We start from the raw sequence: 15427 nt of genomic DNA on the forward strand, positions 1-15427 counted from the left end.
TTCCTTCCTTCCTTCCTTCCTTCCTTCCTTCCTCCCCCCCTCCCCAGCTCCATCTCTTTTCAAGACAGGGTTTTTCTGTAACTGTCCTGGCTGTCCTGAAACTCACTCAAACTCACAGAGATCTGTCTGCATCTGCTTCCCGAGTGCATGAGCAACCATGCCTTGCACAAAGCATAGGTTGAGACTTCTAAATGTAGAAGAGTGAAAATAAATTCGTATCTGTCAGCCTCCTTCAAACTCAATTAAAAATGGATCAAAGATTTTAATGTAAGGCCTGGAACCCTAAAAATCTTAGGGGAAAATAGGGAAAGACTTCAAGATATAACTGGAGGTGAGGACTTCTGAAAGTGACTCCAGTAACTGAGGAAATAGTCCTGAGAACTGACCAGTGAGGGCTAGTGAATGAAATGCTTCTGTAGAGCAACACTGAATATAGAGCAGTGGTTCTCAGCCTTCTGAATGCTGAGACTCTTTAATACAGTTCTTCATGTTGTGACCGCAGCCATAACGTAATTTTCATTGCTACTTCATAGCTGTATGTTATGAATCATAATGTAAGTATCTGATATGTAGGATATCTGATATGTGACTCCTATGAAAAGGCTAGTTGACTTCCAAAGTGGTCACAACACACAGATTAGGGGAAAATCTTTGAGAGCTGTACATTTGATAGAGGATTAATAGAATACATAAAGAACCTAACTAAATACCCCAAAGCAAAACAACTGAAGCACTAAGTGGTTAATAATGAGATCTCAGAAGTGTGTTGACTGGTTGATGTAAAGACTGTCACTAGGAAAACAGAAGAATAAATTAAATCAGTATGATTGGTTAATGTTCTGAATGATGTATAACTGTAGTCAGTAGTATGGATAAAGCTCTCAACTATGTTTATTCAAAGAAACTGTTCCTTTTGTAAGAAAAGAGGCTATTTACTCTTGAGGAAAGGGAAATATAAAATTTACACATGTTGCTATAGTAATTTTCTTTAGCCTTCCATCTTCTTGTCTGTCAAATCTGCTAGTCACTGTTGAACAAAACTGATTTGTTGAGTTCAGTGGTTGGCTCTCGCATACAACATTTTACTTTTATTTCTTTGAAGTTTTTATAGCCGAAAGAAAAGTATAAATGTTTTCATCATTTGATAATTGTAGACTCCTTTTGAATATAGATTTTGTTTTTTCATTACAGGTAGCCAGAAATGGAAAGGAAAGTGAACAGAATCTGTCTTGCTTCAGAGCCCAACATAACTTATTTTCTGCAAGTGTCTTGGGAGGGAACGGTAGGATCTGGTTTTGTTATTACTCTGACTGATGGCCATTCAGCCTGGACTGCAACAGGTAATTTTGACAGCAAACATGTTTCAAGTTAAATAATGTCTATCATGAAATTCTATTTCACTATTGAATGATACAAATCCAGCACAATCAGAATGAATTCAAGCTTAAAGTGTTTTATCTGTCATTTACACAGCAAATGTGAAACCTTTCTATTATAGGAAAACAAAGGGATTTCAAGGATAATGTGTACAGTACTCCTTATGTTAGCTCTGTGAGATGTAAATTTCTCAGTGAGAACTATCAGCTGCTGATTGCTTCTGGCAGGGTAGCATGAGGGAGTTGGATTGCGATGCTGGTACTAGGCAGTGAGTATACCCACATGCTAGCTCTTGTTTAAAATTAGAGGATGTGTAGGGCTAAAACCGTGGTAGTGGTTCTGTGTGGACCTTTGTTGACTGATGGACTCAGCAGACTGTATTTTTATGTACGTGCATGCATACATGCATATATAAATATACAGGCAATAATTGGAGAAGACAGTTTTAAGTATACACTACTAGTTAGAAAAAAAACTAAGCTGATCACAATGTCTGTAAATGAGAGATCTTGTTTCCTGTTTACTCACATTACACACTTATCACACATTCTGTGCAGTCTTCATTTCATCCTCTAAGTAGTGTAATTTAGTATGACAAAATATGATACAAGACTCCTTTCTGTACTCCCTGGTAGCCTGATAACATTTCAGCTTCCTGTAGTGATCATATTTCAAACATGGAGATTTATAGTTTCATCTGTAATGATTTGATTTTCAGAACTATCCAATAAAGTTTTAGATTTTACATATGTTTTATGCCTTGCATTATTCAATTATATTTTTTTGTTTAAATATTAGGGTAAATGTGTAAGTAAGTATTAAAGTATATTTGTAAACTTTGTTTATTTAAGGCTTATTACATACAGGTCATATGGTACCTTACAGGCATTACACAAATAAGAATATTGAAACAATTACTAAATGAAGCACAAAAATGGGTTTCCTTCCTATACCTCTTCCTGTGTTTTAGTTATTCAACTTTTTGATTGTTGTAGCCTTCAATTATGGATAATTTTTTCTCTTTTCATTTAAATGGAAGGGATGTGAGGTTTGTTTTATTCTCCCACACACTAAGCTTGCTGATTTCTTTCCCATTAGCAATGCTTTATCTAATGAATGTTTGGGGACATAATTACCATGTGGCTTGTCATCGGTCACTTTTGTATTACAGAGTGTTGTGTCACAGGGTTGTTTCATACAGTGCTAATGATTGATGGGCACTGTGTGCCTTGTAAAATAATTGCTTTGGCAGCAAGAAACTTATATCACCTATTAGTGGGGGGGTATCTTTAAGTTTATTGGAGATTAATTCAAGCCTTACTAATGTTTTACTATCAAATATTTAGATTTGTGTATAATATTTCTAGACAGATATGTTGTGAACTATATGGAAATAACATTACAGAACTCATAGGAAAGGCCTTTGTATAGGTAGGTGTCTGATGCGAGGCCACCCATATTCTTAATGGCATAAAGTTGGCGTTTTCTGCTTTCTGAAATGGATTAGGATAGGTCTGTGCAGTCTTCACTTATACATAGGAACATTCTACAAATAATATCAAAACAATGTTTTTGGAGTTTCTGCTAGTCTTAGAATAGCTCCTCAGTTTTATGTTCTTGTTTGTCCTCTTGCCTTGTAGCAAGTTGTTCAGCTTTATTCTGGATGGATTTATTGTTGCCATGTTTTCATTCCAGCCGTGTCAAATTTAGAGCAGTGAATGCATACAACTGTGTTGTAGTTATTAACATAATAATAAACTGGCAAACAAGCTCTTTTTCCAAAATTGAGGTTTAGAGTAGGCAATCAAAATTTCTTCTTCCTTTAAATAGGAAATATTTGGTCAAGCTTTGAAAAAACAGGCTCTTTTTTGCATATTATTTTTATGTTGAATTTTTTAAAATTTATTTTGCATTTTTAAGAATTTTATACAAGAGTCCTATGTTACATCATTTCTATACCTCCTTCTAACTCCAAGCCCTCCTGTATCTTTTCCAGTTCCTTTCAAATTCATGTTCTTTTCTTTATACATATATGTATTTCTTTATGCATATACAAATACAGTCTGCTGAGTCCATTTTGTGTTGCTCGTGTGTGTTTAGGGCATACCACTTCTGATTGGATAACCACACGGGGGCAGATTCTCCCTTTTTCAGCATCCATAAATTGCATCTAGGGATAGGGACTTTTGAGATTTCTTCCATCCAGGCTGGATGTCATCTGGAATTGCTGTTATATAGGGTTGTCTTTAAGCAACCATGATATTGACACTTCATGGGCGTAGTTTCCCTGTGATATATAGATGATATCGCCCAGCAACCATTCAGGTTTTTCTGGCTCTTACATCTTTCCACTCCCTCTCCCGATGTTCCCTGAGTCCTAATGGTAGGGATTGCTGTAGGTGTATCAATCAGCATTGCGCATTCTACAGTCACTCGCCTTCTATATTTTGACCAATTGTAAATTTCTGTAATGTTCTCTATCTTCTACAAAAAGAAGCTTCTCTGATGAACGGTGAGAGATACACTTTCTGAGGGTAAATATTTAGTATTCAGAATGGAGTTAGAAGTTACATTGGTTTAGGAAAGTGCCAGCAGTAGATTCTCCTTTATGATCCATGATGCCACCATATACAGCCTCTTGGCCAGGTTTAAAATACTAGGTATAAATTTCCTCATTTTCAGTGGCTTTAAGTTTAATTAGACAATTGCTGGTTGCCCCCAAGACGTAAATGCCACTATTGTACTATTGGAAACATCTGGCCTGGCTGCTCATTTCTGTAGTTCACACCCATGACAGTTCGTTAGGGCTACTACTTCTTTTCTCCCTTGAAAGCTTGCATAGAACCTTCAAATACTTTAAGAGAGAGTCCTCAGGGAAGATTTCCAGTTCAGTTTCAGCTTGACTCTTCCCAACCTGTGTCTAAAGCGTGTAGAGTCTTCAAAAATTGGGCTGGTCTTACTTTCAAGTTTTAGAAGGCATTCAAGGACATTGACAATTATCTATATTATTTGGGGAGTCTATTCATTTCCCCAGACCATCAACTTGAAGGGAGGTTTCTCATGCCTGGCACTGGAGGTTTTGATAGATTGTCTATAGCCCTTGGTGGAAGACATTATCACTCTAAGTGATATCAGCTAATTCTCTCTCTCTCTCTCGCTCTCTCTCTCTCTCTCTCTCTCTCTCTCTCTCTCTCTCTCTCTCACACACACACACACACACACACACACACACACACATGCACACGCACACACGTGTGTGTGTGTGTATAAAGTGGGGAAACAAAAGGAGGGCATACAAATATATCAAATAATTATATATATACATGTATGTATGTCCTCCTTTTGTCTCCCCAATTAACTCCCCTCCCCATTTTTTTTCTATTTCATTCATAATAGCACTGTGTCCTACTGTCCCCATGTCTTTCTTGCCGTGATGGCCCTTTATTACATACCTAGTATCTGTTCTTATTCCAGGGTATATGTATAAGGATACAGAGCCAGGATCTATAAGGAAGTGTGAACACATAGCATTTGTTTTTCTGGATCTGAATTACCCAACACAGTATAATTAATACTTTCTAATTCCATCTATTTACCTACAAATTTCACTGTTTATTTTTCTTTACAGCTGAATAGAATTATGTTGTAAATATACACATTTTTCACTTATCATTTATCAGCTGAAAGAAGTTTGTTTTGTTTTCATTCCTGGCTCTCTGCAGCAATGAACATGACTGAGGAAGTATCTAAGGAGTAGGATGTGAATGAAGTCCCTTGGACATAATTGGACATATGCCAACGAGTGGTTTAATTGGGTCATGTGATAGACCTACTTTTGATTCACATATTCCTAATTGCTAAGGATGCTGAATTTAATTTTAAGATATCTCTTAGCCATTTTTTTATTTATTCTCCTGAGAATGTTCTGTTCAAACTCACAGTTCATTTTTGTAATGAGAATGTTGTGTTCTTAACTTGCATATATATATATATATATACACACACACACACACACACACAAATACATGTGTGTATGTATGTATGTATGTATGTATGTATGTATGTATGTATAAATACTCTGTCAGATATGTAGGTGGTAAAACTTCTCTCCGTCTTTGGGCTTCCTTTGCACTTGATCATTTATTTTCTTTGCTGTATAGAAGCTTTTTAGTTCAAATAGTGTTCAAAACCAGCTTCTACAAAACTTCTACGTTTGAGCATAGGAGCATGAGGATTAGAATTATTAGACAAAAGGAGCAGAGACATAGGAGAAATAAGAGACAGAGATACAGAACAGCATTCTGCCTCATTTATTTTCCATACACTTATATATTTCACTCCAAAAGGGCAGGGGGAGGCAACAAACTTCATTAATATGATATAAGATATAGACTTGAAATCTCCAACCTTTGGTCCAGGAGGAACACATCCACCTCTGCACCTAAAATACTAATTAATCACACCTTAAATCAGGATCTCTTGTTTGTAGCCACATCTGTTGTCGACAACTTTGGAAGAACAAAAATAAGCTCAAACTCTCTGACCTCCAGTCAAGGTAAACAGGCTCACAACTGTGCACCCACACATAAAAGAGGATCCACTTGTCTATTGTTAGCCCTAATTCCTGTGCAAGTAGAAGGCTATTCAGGAAGTCCTTTTCTGTACCTGTATTCTCCAGGTACTGCCTATGTTTTCTTTGAGCAGTTTCAGCATTTTAGGTATCATATTGAGGTTTTTATCCAGTTGGAGTTGATTTTTGTACAGGGCGATAGATCAGGCCTTATTTAAATCTTTTACAAGTGGACATCTAACTTACTTAGCATCATTGTTAAAGATGTTATTCCCCCCACCCAGTGTATATTTTTGATGTCTTTGTCAAATATCAGATAGTTGTTGTTACATGTAGTCATTTTTCTATCTTATTTTTTGTTTCATTGATTAACATATCTGATTTTGTTGGTCCCACACTATTTATATTACTATGGCTCTGTAATAGAATATGAAATCTGGTATGGTAGATCTGTTTCTTACAGCATTATTGCTTAAGTTCAGTATTTTTCTTGCTAATCATTGACTTTTATGGTTACATATAAATCTTAGGAACTTTTTTCTGTTTCTATGAAAGATGTTATGATTGCCTTGATTGACATTGCATTAAATTGTAAATTGCATTGTTATGATGATTATCTTCACAGTATTCATTCTACCAAGATGTAATCATGAATGTAATTAGAATTTCTTTTTACCCACCAGCCCTCAAATAATGACACAGAGACTTATTATTAATTATGAAAACTTGACCTTTAGCATAGGCTTGTTTCCAACTAACTCTTATAACTTAAATTAACTTGATTTTTATTAATGTACATTTTACCATATAGATTTTGCCTCTCTCTCGTTCTGCACACCCCACCTGCTCTGCTTCTTGCTGAAATCTCCCACCTCTCTTTTTTCCCAGAGTTCGTCTCTGTCTGAAAAGTTTTACTTATTCTCTCTTGTCTAATTATTGACTATTCAGCACTTTATTAAACCAATTAGAAGGCATTTTAGGCAGAGACACATCTTTACACTGTACAAAAAGATTATCCTACAATATTAATTCATTTTTATCTAAATAAAAAGGAAAGGTTTTAACTCTAACACAGTATCACTATATAAAATAAGAACAATTATCAAGTAAAAATTGCATTCACCATGTCCAGTCCATTTGTATTTGGAAAATTCAGAGATTATACTTTATTATCTGTCTTGTCTTGGTGAGTCAAAAGTTTTCTACCTAAACTACTTTCTATCATAATTTGTATTACCAGCCCCAAACTATCTCTTTAGAACTTAAAATATTTTCTTAGATAAATGTTAAGCTTTTAGGTCTCTCAGCTTTATACACTCTACACCTCTTTTGTTTGTTTCTTTTTTGAATTTGTTAAAACTAACTATAACATCTCGTCCTCAATGCCATCAGAGACATGAGAATGATATAACATTACCTTAGTGAACAGGATTTGTAGCCTAAACATCTTCCAAAATTATAGAAATAGCAGAGGCATCTGGCTACCTGAAGAGTCACCCAGGTTTCTCCTATCTTTCTCCTACAGGCCTAGCCTATCTGACAGACTTTTCTGTGAAGCAGTGATTTTGAAGGACTGTCCTACCTTGTCTTGGCAAAGTTTGGCATCCATCTTCTTTTGTGTCCTGCTTGTTCAAATTCGACAGCACATTGTCATCAGTTGAGGCAGAAGTAGTTAGTTTCTTGCTCAGTGGCTACCTTTTATCCACAATGAAATCAAACTCTATATGGAGGTTCTTCAATGCCTGTCATACCTTTTTGAAATAAATTGGTCCTGCCAGTAGCAGACATGTCTCACTGTCATGAAAAGTTGTATGTTATTAAAACATCTTAAATGTCATTTTCTGTAGGTCTTTGACCTGTTTGAAGACCATCTATCTATCTAAAAATATATCTCTGTTTGACCTTGCAAACATTCTAACATGGCCACAAATTTGATTGTTAGATGATCTGCTACTAACCTGTATTTCTTAATCATCTTAAATCGTTTTTAAAAATGATTTTCAAGGACTAGAAGTTTATATTATATTATATTGTTAAATGAACTGCATAGCTATAGTACTTTAAACTGGCATAGAAACATACATTCAGTACAGTACAAATAACCTTAAGTTTATATCAATATACAAAAATTCATAGTAATGTAAAATATTTAACACTAGTAGTTGCTTTTTTAGTTTAAATGTAGATTCAATAATCTACCCTTTTATCTATCATTTCTTTATGCCCTCATTTTTCTTTAAAGAACGAGATCCACGAATCTAATCTTATTTGCTTAGGTTTCTCTTGTTTGTGTCTAATCTTTATCTATCTTGATGATATTCATAGCTTTTTCTCCCCCTGGAAACAAAAGCAAAACATCTTCCTTAACGTAACACATATTCTGGTTTCCATTCTGAGATCAACACATCTTTAAAGTATACAGACTGATTTAATTCAGCAGTTTTTTTTTATTTTCTAATGTCTCTCCAGAGCTATATTTCCTTTCTCATTAGCATTTATAAATTAAAGTTAATAAAGCATTGTTTGATTTATCATTGTGTAATTTATCACCACTTTATGTTTATTAAGGCTATCTTTTAAAATGCTATTATATCATTCTATAATTCTTTGTCATGTAGGATTGTGTGGTATACACATAATATGCTTTATGTTGTAATATGTAAAAAACTGATTTTACTAGAGACATGCTGGAACATTGTCAGTCTCAATTTGTACAGGTATTCCCATAATAGCCATAACTTTTGATAAATGTGTAATTACATAATTAGCTGTTTGGATCAGAGAAGGGAGTGAGAGGAGGTCACTGGTTGTATTTCTGCTGCTTTCTGATCAATCAGTTTTTACCCTGGCTTTTGACTTTTTAGTTTTTATGAATAATATTTTGACAGGATTCTATACATTATCAAAGATAGCACTGTTTCTTCCCTCTGGTTTTACTGGTATTACTTTGAGTTTTTTCTACTTAGGATGATTTTGGCCAGTTGTATAGTTTTTATTATGTGAGAAATGTTTCCTCCAGGTTTGCTTTCTTTAGAACTTTAAACATTAGGTCACTTGGCTTTTTTGTCAAAGTCTTTTTCTGATTTTTGTCTTTAAACATATTTATATGATATCTTAGTTATGTTTTCTATTGCTGTAAAGAGACACCATGATCATGGCAACTCTTATAAAGGAAAACATTTAATTGCGGCTGTTCTACAATTTCAGAGGTTTAGTCCATTATCACCATGGTAGAAAGCATGGCAGTGTGCAGGCACAAATGGTTCAGGAGAATGAGCTGGGAGTTCTACATTTTGATCCACAAACAGCAGAATGTGATTGTGTGCCACAGTGGCATAGCTTGAGCATATGAGACCTCAAAGCCTACCCCCCCCCCGCCCACTTTTTTCTAAAAGGCCACACCTACTCCAAGGCCACGTCTCCCAGTAGTGCCACTCCATAATGGCCAAGCATTCAAATACATTACTCTATGGGGGCCATACCTATTTTACATATGATTTATTACATATATTGAATATACTGAGCCATCGCTGTATCTCAGGATAAATTAAGCCTTGCTAACTGTGATTGCTTATCTCATGACATAATGTCTGTATTCACTGTATAAGTATTTTATTGATGATCTTTACATCTATGAATTGTAGTTTGAATGAGTGGCCCCCATAGGCTCATATATTTGAGTGCTTAGATACCAGGGAGTGGAATTCTCTGATAGAAGTGGAACTCTTTGATAGGAGGAAATATGTCACTGGGAGTGGGCTTTGAGGTGTCAAAGCCCATGGGAGTATTCATGCGCTCTCTCTCTCTCTCTCTCTCTCTCTCTCTCTCTCTCTCTCTCTCTCGTCCTGAGTATCAGGATGTATCTCAGTTAATGCTGCAGTGTTATGTATGCTGCTATGCTCTTCTCCATGGTCATAGTGGAATAAATGTAAGTAAGCCCCTAATTAAATATATATTAAGAGTGCCAAGAATTATAATACAATGAAAGTACAAAACAAGAAAGCCTCTGGTACACAGTGAAAGTAGTCATATGAGGGAAACTGATAACTGAATTCCTACATTTAAAATCATGGTGTCTGTTAACAACAATAAAACAGGGCCTAGAATAATAGTTGTCATCAATATTGTCCTGTAATTTTTTTTATTTCTCATATTTTGCCTGGTTTTGGTAGTAGAGTAATATGGACTTTATAAAAGGTGTTTAGATGTATTTCTTTTCCTTTTGATATTTTTGAATAAGTTATGAAATATTGCTTACAGATCTTCTTTGAAAGTTGAATGGAATTCTAGGCCTGGGCTTATTTTATTCAATCTCCTTATTTGTTATGGGTTTGTTTAAGTTGTTTACCTCTAGTTGGTTTTAACTTTGGTAGTTTGGATGAATATAAAATTATTCACTTCTAAATTTTAATAACTTAATAGAGTATGGTTTGTAAAATAATCCCTTATGACCTTCTGAATTTCTTTGGTATCTATTGCCATGTTTCTTAGTCTACTTCTGATTCTGCTAATTTGCATTATCTCTTTTTAGTTTGGTTTCTTGGACCAAGGGTCTTTTGGTCTTGATTTTCTTAAAGGAACAATTCTTCAGATTGTTTGCATTTTTTTGTATTATATTCTTTGTTTCTATTTCATTAATTAAAGCTTTGCTTTTTCTTTCTTCCTATATACTGGACTTGGATTGTTTTGTTTTTCTTAATTCTCCTGTTGTGTCAAGTCATTTATATTTATTTGCTGATTTTAAATGTGGGAATTGAGAGCTATCATTTTCCCTCATATGACTACTTTCACTGTGTCCCAGAGGCTCTCTTGTTTTGTCCTTTCATTGTATTATATAATTCTTGGCACTTTTGAAGTTTCAAGATTTCATGTTTGACCCATTTGTCATTCAGTAATGAATTGTTAAACTTAAGAGTCTCTAATTACTAGGATTCATTTTTCATTGATTTTGAACTTTATTTTTTTTTTTCAAGACAGGGTTTCTCTGTGGCATTGGAGCCTGTCCTGGCACTAGCTCTGTAGACCAGGCTGGTCTCGAACTCACAGAGATCCTCCTGCCTCTGCCTCCCGAGTGCTGGGATTAAAGGCGTGCGCCACCATCGCCCGGCAGAACTTTATTTTTATTATGGTTAGATAGAAACATGGAGTTAAGTTTTTCTAAATTTTAAAGATTTGTTTACTTATTTATTAGTTTTAGATAACATTTTTATTAATTCTTTGAGAATTTTATACAATACTTTTTGAACATATTCATGCCTTTTCTCCAACTTCTGTCAAATCTACCTTGATCTCCTTACTCATCCAATGTTGTGTTATTTTTCATTTCTCTCTCTTTATAAACCATATAGTTCAGTTTGTGTTGTCCAATTACTCTTGGAAATGAGGCCAACTCTTTTTATTTCTTTATTTCCTTCCTTCCTTCCTCCTTCCTTCCTTCCTTCCTTCCTTCCTCCCTCCCTCCCTCCCTCCCTCCATTCTTCCTTCCCTTCCTACCCCCTCCTTCTCTCCCTTCTTCCTTCCCCCCCTTTCTTTATTGTTTTCAACACATCCTAACCACAGTTTCCCCTCTATCCACTCCTCATCTCAGTGCCTCTCCACATCTACTCCTCCTCTGTTTTCCTTCAGAAAAGAGCAGGCCTTCCGGGTATATTCACCAAACGTGCCATAACAAGACACAATGAGACTAGACACAAACCTATTGTGAATAATAACTATGGGATATGATGGTATCCTTATTTTATACTGACTGTGTTTGGTATTTACCTAAGAGTGCTTTAGGATGCTCTACTCTGTTTGGAGATTTGGGGGAAGCTTCTCCTTCCAACAATTATAAATGTTCTCTTTTTATATTTTAATCAGTGCTTTGAAATTTTCATACCTTTTAAATGTATTTTGTTCATATTTTTTTCCCAGCTACCTCTGTCCAAACTTGCATGATGATCTTTAGCCCACCTCCCTCTCCTCTTTTGGCCTTTATGATTATTATTATTGTCCATAATTTTCTCCAGTTAGTGCTCAGCATATGCATCCAAGGGCAGGGCAGACTACCATGGACACCTTCTGTTTGCTGCATCTTCAACTTTATTGTTTTTTGTTTTCTTAATGGTAGCCATTCAGACACTGTGGTAGAAATTAATGGTAGTTTTTATTTTTTAATTATTCTTATGAATAAGGATATTGAGCATTTTCTCTTATTAGCTTATGTGAGTACTATCTGGTTTGTTTGCACATTGATTAGGCCATTATTTCATCGCTGATTTTTCTTAGTTCATTATATTTTTAGGATACTAATTTTCCATGAGATGACTTGCTTGTAAACTTATCTCTCATTCTTCAGTATTTTCTGAACATTCCTTTTCTTTGTAGATCTCTGTAGTTTTCTGTACTTCCCTCACAGTTTTCCAGCTGTGTCTTGAACTACTATAACCCTGTTATTTAAGTCTATATTTGAAGTGCTTTCCTTTTGCATTCCTCTAGCAGTTTCAGGGTTTCTATTCCATTTTGAATATATTGTTGTTGGGTGTGAGGGAGAGAAATCTAGTTTCATATTTCTACATGTGAATGTTTGGCTTCCTAAGCAACATTTGTTGAGACAATCCTTAGAATATTTTTAACTTAGTATGTTTTGCTGCATGGTTTTAATATTTCTCTCTAAGATTCCATGTAATTATATTAAACATAACACGTATCATTGGCTCTCAATACTAGACAAAGAAATACAGGCAACTATGGAATCCTCAGAGCTAAAGAAGTATCTCCCCCAGGAAGATCACCACATTTGATTACTAATCCCAAGTAGCCAGCCCTAAAGTCATTTGCATTCAAATAACATCATACAGACTGAGGAACTTGTATTTATATATTTAGGAGAAAGAAAGAGCATGCACGCAACTAAAGAAAGTGAGGCTATGAATTTGAGTGAGAGAAAGGGTTTATATGGGAGCTGTTGGAAGGAGGAGAGGGAAGGGAGCACATAATGTGATTGTGTCTTAACTTCAAAATTTGAACAAGAACAACATATTGAAAGCTGGGTATATAGACACACAGATGTATTTCTTGTACTCATAAGGCTGAGGCAGGTGTCAAATGGATACTTGCAAAATGTAGCTTATGCACATGCACACATACACATACATATAAAATTAAATCTTAAAAAAGAATATCAGAACTAGACATATATGTGACTGTAATTCTAATGCCTGAGTGAACAGAAGTTGACTTTCCAGGCTTCTTTAGTCACTAGAACTATACTAGGCATGAGAAAAACAACTGGAAGTATTTTCCTGTTAGTGAGACTGTCGTCAGAATACTTCCCTCAGCCCTGGAAGCTACCTCAACAGGTAAAGGGCCCGTTGTTTACTCATGAGGATTTGAGGCCTGGGCCTTAGCACCTATGTAGAAAAGCCATGTGCAGATCAATACATCTGCTACTCCAGTCCTCTGGGATTGACAGGAGGGTTTTCTGTGAGTCGAGCCTAAACGGTGAGATACCGGTTCACTGATAGAGCCTGTCTCAGATTAGCTGGAGAATGATAAGGAGGACAGCAGCTGTGCTCAGTGGGGTGGCCTCCACATGTCCACAGGGGCACTTGCAGCTGCACAGAATGAATGAATGAGTTGCTGAATTTACCTCTCTAATCTTATTTATTTTTAGATAATGGTTGAAAATTCAGCTCTTAATTATAAAAGAAAGCAAAAAGAAAAGATTTAAAAGTAACTCCAGAACTGGTAAATCCTATAGGGACTCGGAGAAATGCAAGCATCAATCTTCACATAAGACTGCCTCTGCCCAGAGTACAACTGGTGTGGTCATTATTGAATTATATTTAGATACCCATATTGTTGGGATCTTGTGAGGGAAGCATTTTGTCTGGAAGACCTTGTCATAGCAGATGTCCCAGTGCCCTTTCTCTCTTAGTCTTTCCAGCTTCCATTCACGGTGTTTCCTGAGCCTAGAGGAGGGGTTATGTTGTAGATGTACCAGCTGGGGCTGAGGACCCTGACCGCTCATCCCCAGCAGTTCTACTAGCTGTGGATCTCTGCAGTAGCCTCCATCTATTGCTTCTTGGGTGGGGCTGGGAACTATACTCATTTGAGAATCAGGAAAGGCATTTAACATTCAGTTAGAAGCTAGATTGATTTAGGGAAACAGCAGGGGTTGGTCGTACACCAGGGTCTGTGTCTTCTCCAGCCACTGGTAATTGGCTAGGTTTTGCAGTACCAGGCGTCAGTTCCCTCCTGTTGACTACACTGTAAGTCCCACTAGATGTCTGTTGCTTATTCCCAAGATAAAATAGCACGATTGCTCTTTTGGGGACACCTTGACAGGCCAATTATTGTTTTGCTTTGTAGGCTGTTTATTTGTCTAGAACTATTGATTACATTTGTTTGTTGTTGGGTTGCATAGCACTTTCTTATACTATGAGTGCTGATCCTCAGAGGGAAAGCTTCTGGGTCACTACTGGGTCAGTTCCTCAAGGTCTGTGCTGGAAGTGTATGTTAGCTTCAGAAATAGCATCTTTTTCTTTAGTTGTAGGGGTGTAGCTAAGGACAATGGGACTATCTCATATTATTTGTTGGCTCTATAGAACCCTTGACCAACAGCTTGAAGCTTTCCATTGCCTGGCATTGGGGTATTTGTTAAATAATTTATGGTTCCTGCAGGGAGCATTGTAATTTTTGTGGCATAAGTCCATTATGCCACACACACACACATACACATAACGTGCACACACGTTCATAGCACTGGATACTTACATTTGAGTACGTAATCTGACATAACTGCAGAGGTTGGGAAAGGCTAGGTGAATAATGGTTGGAGAGGAAGAGAAAGAGCTCAAGGGTTAAGGGCGTAAATGCTCTAGAAGGGCCAAGAGAAAATAAGAGGAGTGCCTAACTGGGAGAGGAAGGAGGGGGGTGAAGAGCACTAATGGTATTTTTAAAAAGCCACATGAAAACATTTTGGTTTTATTATTTTTTCCAATTTCTGTTAGATTGATAAATTAGTAGTAACAGCTAAATACATATTTTCTAATAGAAAGTTTTTATTTCAGCACTTTTATTAATATTTCCCATAGTTTCTGAATCGGAGATTTCCCAAGAAGCTGATGACATGGCTATGGAGAAAGAAAAATACGTCGATGAACTTAGAAAAGCATTGTTGTCAGGATCAGGACCAGCGGACACATACAGGTTCATCTTTTCTAAAGAGACTTGCTACTTCTCCATTGAGAAAGAACTGAAAGATGTCTCAGTAAGTAAAGTGTTCCGCTCAGTAACGCTTACTGTCTCAGTAGTAAAGCATTTGTTTTTATTGATGAATTTTGTTTCACATTTAACTAGTGTTTGTTGAAATAAGAGCGGCAGGGCTGCGTCTTCTGCGTCCCCAGCACCCTGCCGCCCGCATGGCTAGCTTAGCTTATGCCCTGAAATAATTACACGGAAACTGTATTCTTTTAATCACTGCCTGACCCATTAGTT

General features: G+C 36.2%; 1 protein-coding gene across 5 annotated transcripts in view; it reads left to right on the forward strand.

The window, feature by feature from the left end:
• Xrcc4 (X-ray repair cross complementing 4) overlaps positions 1–15427 on the forward strand; it is a 203300-nt gene that overhangs the window by 6841 nt on the left and 181032 nt on the right. For all 5 annotated transcript variants that reach the window (XR_001229116.1, XM_013349636.1, XM_013349637.2 and 2 more), the window contains 2 exons: positions 1192–1340; positions 15025–15200. Coding sequence is in view for 4 of the 5 variants with exons in the window: in XM_013349636.1 (XP_013205090.1) it covers positions 1202–1340; positions 15025–15200 (315 nt within the window). In the remaining variant the exon portion in view is untranslated. The remainder of the gene's footprint in view (positions 1–1191; positions 1341–15024; positions 15201–15427) is intronic.

Source organism: Microtus ochrogaster, chromosome 19 (genome assembly GCF_000317375.1).
Source record: "Microtus ochrogaster isolate Prairie Vole_2 chromosome 19, MicOch1.0, whole genome shotgun sequence".
NCBI lineage: Eukaryota > Metazoa > Chordata > Mammalia > Rodentia > Cricetidae > Microtus > Microtus ochrogaster.